At 33.6% G+C, this 12,132-nt stretch overlaps 1 protein-coding gene across 20 annotated transcripts in view; it reads right to left on the bottom strand.

The window, feature by feature from the left end:
* LOC128183562 (uncharacterized) overlaps positions 1-12,132 on the bottom strand; it is an 82,356-nt gene that overhangs the window by 41,006 nt on the left and 29,218 nt on the right. For 18 of the 20 annotated variants that reach the window (XM_052852624.1, XM_052852616.1, XM_052852619.1 and 15 more), the window contains 12 exons: positions 10,971-11,266; positions 10,436-10,573; positions 9,841-10,067; positions 9,256-9,452; positions 7,898-7,924; positions 5,312-5,460; positions 4,635-4,842; positions 3,889-4,154; positions 3,280-3,366; positions 2,561-2,668; positions 1,982-2,068; positions 1,062-1,088 (listed from right to left, as the gene is read on the bottom strand). In XM_052852624.1, coding sequence (XP_052708584.1) covers positions 1,062-1,088; positions 1,982-2,068; positions 2,561-2,668; positions 3,280-3,366; positions 3,889-4,154; positions 4,635-4,842; positions 5,312-5,460; positions 7,898-7,924; positions 9,256-9,452; positions 9,841-10,067; positions 10,436-10,573; positions 10,971-11,266 — 1,817 coding nt within the window. The remainder of the gene's footprint in view (positions 1-1,061; positions 1,089-1,981; positions 2,069-2,560; positions 2,669-3,279; positions 3,367-3,888; positions 4,155-4,634; positions 4,843-5,311; positions 5,461-7,897; positions 7,925-9,255; positions 9,453-9,840; positions 10,068-10,435; positions 10,574-10,970; positions 11,267-12,132) is intronic. The other 2 variants (XM_052852634.1, XM_052852622.1) reach the window with 2 other exon arrangements.

The following is a 12,132-nucleotide window of genomic DNA, read 5'->3' as shown; positions in this document are numbered from 1 at the left end:
TTCAGAATTAACAGAAAGACTAATTGCCATTGCATTGTTTTAATTTCAATTCTTTCTATTAACTTTTTCTATACCAAATGGTCTTGCAAACTAAGATTTCTTTGAAAAAAAAATTATACTTTAAATTTTTGATCAATTCAATAGAAAGTTGAAAAGCTGTAGGAAAGCCAAGTTTGCAAATTTTAACAAAACTTGGTATAAAGGTCACGATGCATCATTGATCAAGGTCACTCAAGGTCACTCAGATCCTACACAGATGTACACTAGTTACTTATAAAAATACTGTCATCACTCACAGAGACCAACAGTTGATGAGCCATCTCCTCCTGGATAGGGAATTCAAAACATTTCAAAATATACAGAATCTTAAATTTGTCTAAATTCATAATTAGCTGTATAATTGCTAATTAATATGATTAATAGCCTTGTAGCCTAGTACATACATTATACAAGTTTCCTAGTACTACTACAACCCTTAGCATTTGTTAACTATATGTGACTACATTATTGTTACTCTGCAACTGTCTAGCTATCCCATATTTGATTGGTTAAGATTTAAAACATCTTAATGCTGATTGGTTACTTTTTTATTAGAGTATTATCTAGCAAATGATTGGATGATAGGGATGTATAATTTTCATTGGTTAGATAATTATAGACTATACTGATACTAAAGTAATAACCATGTTTACTTTCATTTACTTTATGATATAAATGTTCTTTTATTTAAAAAAAAGTCAAAAGAAATTATTTATATTAAAAAGAAGAATTGAAAAGAAGAAAACAAAGTTAACACATTTAATTCAAAATTTTAAAAAATCAAATGTGTTACTGTTATGATTCCTTTGTTAAAAAATTGTAGAAGTTTTTTTTTATCTAAAGTTTTTTTTTTCAATTAATGCAAATCAAATTGAGGGTTCTGGAGAGAACATACTCAAGGATAAAAATAGAAATTAAACAGAGATAAAGACCACCAACCAGGGAAATAGAAAACTGAAAGCCATGTTTAGAAGATACCCCGTTCTATATATAGATATGACATCATTGCATGATGGTCTTACCCTGGTAAATTTATGATGTGGAACATTCTGAAGGAAAAGACTCAATCGGTCATTCAGAGGCTATCTTTACAATACTGAAGAAAATTCTCTTGTCTTTGCTTTGTTAGTAATAAGTCACTGTTTCAAATGGGTGTAATTACGGTGAAAATGTCAAAACTTTTAAATGAGCAATAAACTTTGGTTCCTCTCTCTCTGCGGCAAGAGTTGGGGGAGTGATAAAAAAATAATTTTAGCATACAATTTTGCAGAAAACATGAGATGAAAAAACTTTGAAAAAAAAAATTGAATGAAAAAAATGAAAGTAATGGAAGAGTCATAATAAGAGTATTAGAAATTGCTTTGAATTATGAGAAAATTCAAATTGATACACATGTTCAAAAACATTACAAATAAATTGAGAGGAACCAAACACCCCCTTTTTTTTCAATTTTTGTTGTTGTTGTTGTTGAATAGTACATACATTTTTTAATTTGTGAATCTACTAATAAACCACAAAAAAACCAACAAGTGATGAACACACACACAGCCTTACCTGCTCCTAGAGAGCCAATCAAAAAACAGGTCGTGACATTAGAAACAGTTTATACATGTTACGAGTGATTACAGAGGTCATCAAAGGGCATATCAAACAGAACTATATGTATATAAACAAAATACATGTAGTTACTCTAAAGAATTATGGCAGAATTTAAGTCTTCCGTCTAGATTAAACTAACTCTATATTATAACACTGCTAGATTAATCAATAAAATTCTAGGAGGGGTAATGTAATATTCTAACAAAACTCTTGAAAAGATATAGCATTTACAATAATATGTTTTGGAAAGCTGCAGTCTTATACATAAAGTTTGATATATTGAAACAGAACTGAAAATTATAAAATGTAAAACTTTTGGAAGCATCTGTAGTATGAAACTTACATGGATTTCCTGTGGACTCCGGCTCTCCAGCCATGCATCTGCAATTGGTTTCCATCCCAGGACATCTTTGTCAATGTACACAATTCCCTGAAAAATTGAACAATATTATACTAAAATATGAAATGCATCAATTTTCCTTGTTCATCAATTTGTTCTACCATAATTTTTTTTATTTTACAAGACTTGATAAAAACAGCTTATTATGAACATTTATTTGATTATCCCTTGATCTGCCTTAAAATTTCAGTGACTAATGACATATAAAAGTTTTCACACATTTCAGCTAGGTCACTTGGAGCAGATGCTGTCTGCCTCATTCAAACACACAAGAATTGAGCCACAAAATCCCGGTTTTTAGTAAGCCACTAATGATTCATATGTCTATTAACTTAAATGTACTACATGTAAATGAACATCTTCAATCATTATAGCATCTTAGCTAGTCAAGTGTTTCTTATCTGCACTGCTCCTCAACTTGTTGAAGAGCAGTGCAGATCAGAAACCCTTGACTAGTGAAGATGTCATTATGGTAAATAATGGAAACTTAAGATAAACATTGGAAACTTAAGGTAAACATACTGATCTGGAGACTGAGGCTGGTGAGGCGTTGCTGAGGTTGTCCGTCTCAAAGATGACGATGATGTTGTCTGACAGGAACATCTTGTCGCCGTTCTTCAGATGCAGGACCTACAATGGACAAGACATGATACAAACACTGTAATAATCCGAGTCACCCTGGGCTTGCCTTGGTTTACACAAGGAACTCTTACCCGCAGAGTTGGCCCTTATTGAACCAGATAAATGGCTGAATCAACTAAAACATCTTTTAAATAATCTTGACAAACTCACTGTGTATTTCAAGTTTCAAAGAAAATTAGCATTCATAGCAAACATTTTCTGCCTTAGTATTATAAGTTATCAAAATTTGACTTCAATGATATAAAAATCTTATTTTCAATACAGATTCATCAGCTACATTCCTAAAAGCTCTCTACTTGAACTTAATTGACTGACTGAATGTTTCTCTAAGTTATTTAACTTTTGACACAAATTGACCTTTGAAACATATTTGACCTTTAAGACAGATTTGACTTTGGGCACAAATTCGAACTTTGGAAAACATATTTGGCCTCTGACACAGATTTGACCTTTGACACAGATTTGACCTTTGCCACAAATTTGACCTTTGCCACAAATTTGGCCTTTGACATAAATTTGACCTTTGCCACAAATTTGACCTTTGCCACAGATTTAGCCTTTGATATAGCTTTGAACTTTGACACAGACTGTTGGGTTACCTTGTCTCCGTTCAGGATGGGGTTGAAGTTGTCAGCCCAGCCCGGGTTCAGCGGTCCGTCCAGACACAGCCAGGTTGTGCTCTGGTTCTGTAAGCCGAGAAAAATAAAATCCATCGGTCAAAAACACATTGAAACATTTAGAAGTTCTTACATAAAGTAATAAATAACTACAGTGATATACAGTAATACACGCTTATAACGAAGTCCCAGGGACAGCCAATTTAACTTCGTTATAAGCGTAATTCGTTATATCCGTCAAGTTTACAACATGAAATAGAGACTTGGGGAATGAAATTCACTTCGCTGTAAGCGTCAATTCATTATAAGCGTGTTTATAACCGTGTTTTACTGTAATTTGGCTTTCATTATTTTTCAATATCCATATTTTAGTAATTTTTTTTTAAAATTTGGAATCAAAATTTACTTTTAAAATACTATAAGATTTCAATCAACACTCAAACAATAAACTGTCCATGTTAAACTTACAAAATTATAATAAAATATCCTTTTAATCATTCAATAATAAAGTGAGTTATCCATTGAATAATTACAGGTCGCCTACCTACAGACCAAGTCAAAAAATGCATTCCATGAAGAAATATCACTTACCCTGTTGGCTTTTCTACAGGCGGAGGTAAAGATTCCGTCGACCCAGTCATTGTTGACGTTGAGATATCCAAACATGAGTGAACAGTCGTCGACCACCATGGGGTTGATTTTGATCAGTTTATGCTGGTTCTCTTGGATGTTCCCGGTGGTGCGGGAACCCTGGGATTGCCGGGACGTCCCCGCTTGATTGGACAGACTGAGGGCGTCCACCAGCGTCTGGATACAGCTGCTCTTCCCACTGCCTGGGGGACCAGCTACTATCACTCCTACAGCAGAGAAGGGGGAAAATTTGATATAGAAATAGATCTTTGACATATGGCTGAAATGTATATCATAATATTATACCATAATTTAGTTTTGCAGGGAAAAGTCAATATGTAATGCAGCAAGTCTTTAAATTGCAAAATTTGACAAAAAAAATAAACTCAATTTCTTCAAAACCTGAAAATTTGAAAAATGAGTTTTTTTCCTATCCAATAATGCAGCCTCATCCCTTGCACCCAATCTTAAACTTTTTAATGTATATTATGTAAGTTAATTAATAGCCCAAGTCTTTCACTGGATTGGTTAACCTATATTTAATTCAATTTTTGTAAAAATGCATGCTGCATTGCCATAGATTGGATAGAAACACCTAATTTAGGATTTGATGAGGTATTAACCAAAATTAGATATTCCAAACTCTTCCACTAGATTAGTTGATCAATTTGACCTACATGTACATTTGATTAACCCCACCCCCTTACCATGGTGTACTTTGGAGATATTGTACAGCTGTTTACAGCGCTCTATCCACGGGTCGTGAGCCACCAGCCCTTTATCCACACTTTTCTGCTTCAGAACCAGCTCCACGTCAAATCCACGTGACCTTGCGGAGGGGATCTGGTGGACCGTGGGTGGATCAGGCAGGCCCGCAAATATGTCATTCAGTATGTGCTTGAAGATCTTCATGTTCTGAAAAAAAGACCCAACATCAAATACAACAATGATAATATCAACCATTATATTTTAGCATGATAGTAAACAAAAGAATATTATTTTTTAGTTGAGAAAAAAAAATGTTAAGTTGCTAAAAATTGTTTTGAAATTCAAAATACAATACAATCAATCATATAATTATAACACATGTATTTTTTTGTATCTAGAATTTATTATTAAATGGTTTCCCATATTGTATTAAAGATATTCATATAGCTTTCGTTTACATTTACTGAAAACATTTTTCCATTAGGCTATGTAATTCTATAAATGGATGAAGGTTAGGATTATCTTCAACTTAATTTTCTATGGGACATGGAAAGTTTTAAGTCATTGAGACCACCCCCATCCACCACCCTCCCCCCACTGTATTTATGAAAAATCTATTTAAAAAGGGGGAGGTGTAGCATCTCTTTTTTTTAACTCCTAAGGAATGTGGACTTACCTGGTCAGTGAACCTGGGTCCTATGATCTCTTTGATGGTCTGGGCCACCAGGGCGTGCTCCAGTTTACCGGCCATGGTTAGGGGGTTGGGGGTGCCAGTTTTGCGGCTCATGCCGGCACCTGTGGTCATTTTGATGCCACTGGATGCCACTGTTGGAAAAAATGCAATGGAATGTTTTAGAATACGTACAATACAGAGATAAAGACAAAAATATATGAAGATTCTAATTTTGGTTATTATAATAAATATCATGCAAGTGGGAGCTTATAATGGTTTATAAATATATCAAGGTAGCATTTGTGTGGAATTCATCAACAGTTATCATCATCCAACATTTATACTGCTACGTAGTTTGCAATATTGATACCGATAAATTTGTCTGGGAAATACTTGACAATTTAGCTATAATTCTTAGCGCACCCACCACCAGAAGATTTCCAAAAAGCTCACAGACTGTTAGGCCACCCAACTTTCCATCAGAAAGTGTTACAACAAATGCCAAGATTTTTTCTTAAAGAACCCCAGAGTCTCACTGTGAATCAGATAAGTCAGAGAGCCCTTATTCTCGACCAAGAGGGGAGAAAAATTGCAGACAGGAAACTTTGAGTTTTGCTGAATCAGCACAAAGTATGAAAAGGATGTGCGCAGAGGAAATTATATTGTAAATGTAGCCATAGTTCTTACATTATTAAATGTCAACTTTTGCTTCAGTTTTATCAAAATTTGAAGCTTCAAGGATAGTAACAGTACTTGAATTCATGAATGAAATGTCAATTGCATTTAAAAAATTCATTTACCAGGTAAGGTAATCAAACATTAAAATTAATAAATATATCATACATGTTGCACTATATATTAGCTCTTATTTTGTTTATGTTGTCAATGATATTTTTCATCAAATCTATAAATGCACGAATTTAAAAAAAAGCATTATCTATTAAAAATATATATACTGGCTATATGTAGATGCACTTATTAAATAAAAGACTTCTATTGTTCAGAGGTGATTAGATTGTACAAGATATTGTGTTTTACAACATTATGTACTATAAAGTAAGTAGAACTAGTATGTCCTTTGGAGGGCATTAAGTCTTGATATACCATGGATGGTCCATCTACGATGAGGGATGTGAGTTTCACTGAGTTCTGGTTCCTCAGATATAACTATATTTGGCACTGCAATTTCAATATTTGTGACTCTATTGAATATTCATGAGTATTGATTGGTTTAAATATTCATGAGTCTTGACCACATTTGAATATTCATAAATATTCATGACTAACACACTTTAAATTTTGTTTTGTTTTGTTTTTTTAAATTTTACATTATTAAAGTTTTAAGTACTGAAAAATGTTGATTGGTTTCCATAAACATTCATGTCTATAATGCTAAATACTGACTATTTTTTTCTAGTTTGACTAAACATATCTCATAAATAAATAATAAAGCCTCTAATTTGATCATGCATTTCAGATATATATGGTTATACTAGTCTATATAATTATATTGGTGACATATATTTTTCCTCCTAAAGGGTCAATCCCATACATACATATTTATTTACATAATACACATATCTCTTAGCTTCAGCTAAACACTTAATGTAGTACACATGTATAACAATTTACCAACAATGTTAATGTAGCAAAAGGTTAAAAAGTGTTCAACAAATATGAAAAATCATGAGATATATAATTATATGCAGTGCTGTACATCACATAGTGTAGATAATGGAAAAATTAAAATCAAATGATTAAAATATACTGCATCATTTCCTACTCCCAATGTGGATGAGGTACGCATGTACCCATAAATCTAACTACCAGTTACCTGCAAATCATGCATACCTGGCATGATATATGCAAGTTTTGTTTGTTTGTTTGATTTTTGGTTTTGGTTTTGTGTGTGTGGTTTTTTGTTGTTTTTTTTTTTTTGGGGGGGGGGGGGATGGCAGAAAGGGGTCTGTGTAAGAGTTTAAGTATCACAAAAGAATTGCTTCTGAAAGTGATAAACTATTAATGTTTGTACCTAATTGCCCTGTCTATTTGACTGTTCCATACAAATGATCACAATATCAAACACCTTTTTCTGCCCTTTACAATCAGAGTACTGAGAGTACCAAAGGCCAAAAATCCCAAGCTTAAGAGGTCAATTTCATTGAGGTTTTATGATCTATGCCTTTTTGTCTGAAAGGTAATAATAGATAAATACTGGCTTCTTGTTTTTTTGTTGTTGTTTTTATTCCAGGTGGGGTGGGGATAAAAATGCAGTAGATACTAAACTACAATTAACAATTACCTAATATTAATAAAGGCAACTTAATATGCATGTGTCGACAATACCAAAAAAAATTATAATACATAAATATATACTGATGCATGTGAAATGATAAATGAAAGGCAATTGGATTAGATTTAATAAATTAAGTCAAAAACTCCCATTTTCTAAGATAAATATTTAGATGCTTTCCTCTCTTTGTAAAGAGAAAATAAATACAACCAGGATAGTATCTGCCGAACTGACTAGAGATTAGAAATCTTCAACACCTGCTAGCATCTGCCTGTGAGCTAAGCTAAGTATCTTACCATTAAAAGAGGCAAAGTATTGTTGAACTGTGGTAATAAATCAGAAAAGTATAAATTTAAGTTTACTTCATCAGATTGTGTTAGTAGCTATGTATGGCATTCAATGATGAGACAGTTTTTGTGAATTTTTGATTAGCTTCAATAAAGGAACCCTCTCTCCCTTCCCCCATTATTTCATTTTTTTTGGGGGGGGAAGGGGGGGGTGAATCAGTAGATGAAAAAAAAATTGGAAAGGGTTAATACATTATTGCAGCTAAACCTTGAAACCTTTATATCAGAATAATTACTGTATACAGAGTTATTTTCGCCCTGTGTAATTTCCGCCTGTCTACACTTGCAAACAGTTTCATCCCATCTCAAATTCGCTCATGCAGACACAATTGTTTTTTTAAATAGATAATTTGAGACATTGGAGTTTGTTCAGTCTCAATTTCCCCCACTGACAAGGCCAAAAAGGGCAAAAGTAAATTAGGGCGAATATTTTCCTGTATACAGTATGTAATAAACTTTTGGAACAGTTCTAACTGATAACAGATTGAAATATTTAATGAAAGATAACAATTGAAATCAACATAATTGTAATAGACACAATCATAAACTACATTGTAATCTCTTGAAAATACAACCATGCACTTCAATATTTCATAAAAAAAAATAATCATAAAAAACTTTTTTTTTGAAAAATTTCAAAACCCCAAATGAAGAATCCATTTTTTTCCCTCACCACTAAGATGTCTGCCAATGTGAAATGGCACTACTGGATAAGTACCGAGAAGTACCCCTACAAACAGTGACTTTGTAACATATACATGTATAGCTTGTCAACTTAGCTTTCTAAGACAATACCAATCTGAATGCTTTTGCACTATATCCAAAAAACTTTTCTTATGGTATTTGACCGTGAATAATGTTAGTGGTGAAAATTGTGAAAATTATTTTATCATTCTTAAAGGTAAAGTAAAACAACAATGAATGTTTCATTTTAGCATGATTTATAATTATAGAGATCTGATATTTATTAACATCATTACTAGACAAAACTAACTTAATTTTGAAATTTGAAGAAATTTATATATGACAGAGGTCATTTTCATTCCCACATAGTTTCCAAATATTGAACTATAAAGGACAGATATCAAAACCTTAACATGTACTGATATAAAAAAAGACTGCACAGTTGAGAGAGTATTCACAAAAGAAAATGTATCAGATCTAAAAAAAAAGTTCATTACATTGTCTTCCTGATAGTCAAAATAGCAAAGTAGAGCAAGGTAACCCTATCAAATCAATTTCTTAACCTAACAGCTCTCTCCTGCAATGATTACATAAGATCTATAAATAGCTCAATTTTAGCTCACCTGTGACACTCTGCTGCGGGTTGGCTATTTTGGACGGGGCCTCAGAGGCCTGGCTGTCTGACCGGGAGGTTTCCCTGTCTTTGGCCTCCAGACGGTCGACCGTCTTCTCGTCCCTGATGAACTTCCTCTTCTGAGTGGCTCTCTTCAAAACCCCCACCAGTGTGGCTACACTGAAGTGGTGGTGACACTCAGGGGGCCTGATAAGGGAAATTTTTAAAAAGTTCATAATTGATTTTCAAACATACAGACTACTTAAATTTTTTTTAAAAAGTTTATATCCTTAGCATTAAGAAAATGAAACACTCATCCAAATAGGCCCTTCCCATTTTGCCTACTCCAAAATTATGACTTTGACTCATTTAATTTATTTAACTGCTATTGATTTTTTTAAATGTCTCATTCTCTCTATTTCATATTCTTTCTCACTCTATAACAAGCAAATTAAGTCTTCTCTCTCAAATCAACCCTTTACATATTATCTCCAAATTTGTGTCCAAGTTGATAATTTTCTCAATAACCAAAAAATACCCCCTAAAGCCCCCCCCCCCCTTTTTTTTACCCTCTCATGCCAAAATACAAACTTACAGCTCATCCCTGGCTAGTTCTGTTAGAGCTTTGAGACGGGCCCCGAGTACTGCTGGAGCCCTGAATCCCATGGCGGCACACTTAGCCTTCAGAATGAGGCTGAAGTCAGGCTTGACGAGGGAGACCATGCGGAACAGGGATCTGACGTCGATGGGGAGACTGCAGCCAGGAGGGGCCGTCTCCTTGTTGTAGGTCATGTGGACGGCAAATGTTTTCTTGATGGAGATCTGAAAAAGCCCAGTATGATGTGGAATATCTGTCAACATTTTGAAAAGATTTATAACAATGCTGTTTCCCATTCCTGAGAGTGATAAGGTTAACTTAGTAAACATAGGAAGACATGTTACAATACTTTTATCAAAAACTTTCAATATCAAAAGCTACGAATAAATAAGCTGTTGAAGAATGGAAAAATAAAAAATGTTCATCTTTATTTGAAAGTTTAAATTGAATCTTCATATTGGTAATTAAGAGTTCAATTTTATCCGCAGTGACATAAATTATGAAAGGGGCCTTTTGCCAAAACCAAAACTAATTCAATAAGTGATGATCAGAGTGAAAAAGAATACAGTATTGAATTAAAAACTTTACTGACCTCCTGCCCATCGCTGAGGGTAGCGTAGGGGTGTCTGGAGCGGAGGGCCGTGATGACCGCTGTCATTTGGTCCAGTAATGTAGACATGGCCTGTTTGTTCAGACTCTGTACCTCATCAAAACAGCACCAGCAGCCATCCTAATGAAGTGTTAAAGAGAAATGTGCACTTTTATCTAACAAATAAATTAAATATCAAGGATCTGTTCTATTTAAAAAAAATTGATTCAAAAGTTTTCTCAAAACATGTAGAAGGACTCAAATTTCAATAGGGGGCTATGCTTTATGTACTGTCAAGCCAAAACATATTATATATAGCATATCTGACTATGTCAGCAAATTATCTAAGACTGTACCTACGAAAAACCTACTAGATATTTTAAGTATATGCTCTTGATTTCTGAACAGTACAACTCAATCAACACAAAATGTACCATGCCTCCATGTACCCTTTATTATTTCCAAAGAATACAGTACCAGTATATCTTAAAAGGCTTCAAAATGAGTATAAAGGTTTCCTTAACACGACAGTACATACCATGGCGGTTCCTTGTACGATTTTCCCCATAGCGCTAGTGTCTGACTCGGTGGAACACTGGAACGTCCCAATGTAATGTCCCAGCACCGTGGCCAGCCCCTTCACAGTCTCTGTCTTTCCCACCCCCACAGGGCCGGACACACAGCTGCCCTGGTAGTTGTTGAGGGCCTGGGACATGGTCAGGAAGCAGCGCTCGGTGACCGGGGTCAAGGCCACTCCAGCGTTCGTTCCGTAAAACTCGTTGCCATAAATATAAGGCGTGTCTAGTATCCATATCAGGGGTTCATATTTGTCTTCTGTAAAGGATATTAATATCAGAATTTATTAACGATCTAATAAAGACAAGAAAAGTTTAAGCACTTGCATGCTTTTTTTTTTTTTTAATCAAATTAGCACACAATTTTGCAGATTTTTTTTTAGTTAAGAGTTAAAAAGCATCAGTGCCACAGCATAAATTAATAATTGAGCTTTAAATTTTAATGTATCGCATTGACTTGATAAAATAAAATAATTGTCATTTTTAACTTTTTTTACTCTGATCTGGGATGTTGAAACACATATAAGATTTAGCAAAGACAAAACTGTCCTGTCTAAGATATTGTTATGCAAGTGGTAAATTGTTATATACAATGTAGTTGTTAAAAATGGATGTAGATGGGGAAAATTGTAAGCAGATACATGAATTGTATAACACAATTAAGTTTGAAAATTAAGGAAGCACTGTGTTAATCAAACATAAGTTGATTGCTGCCTCAGGTTTCAGTTTCTGCAAAACTTAAAACCTTGTTTTCCAATCAATTTTTACAAGCACTTTCATCTTTCAAGTTGATTTGAATTTTATGAAAGTTAGACTGTGGCTTCATAGTAAAATACTTATAAGTATTATAATAGCTTTGTTGTTATAAAATAGCAAATACTATGAATTATAAATACTAGCTGTCACTGCAAAACACATTGAAATAATAAACAAAGAGTTTCATCTTTTTCTGACAATTTGAAAGCAAATAAACACAATGGCACGTACATCACACGTAAGTTAAGATAATAGATGCCAAACAATTGTCAATAAAATATGTTCACGCAGCTAATAAACACAATATAAACATAAAAAAAAAATTAAAACTGATAAAACAAAAAATAAAATGCAAAAATTTAAGTTGCT

This window comes from Crassostrea angulata, chromosome 5 (assembly GCF_025612915.1).
Source record: "Crassostrea angulata isolate pt1a10 chromosome 5, ASM2561291v2, whole genome shotgun sequence".
Taxonomy (NCBI): Eukaryota; Metazoa; Mollusca; class Bivalvia; order Ostreida; family Ostreidae; genus Magallana; species Magallana angulata.
This window is presented reverse-complemented; position numbering and strand designations above follow the sequence as displayed.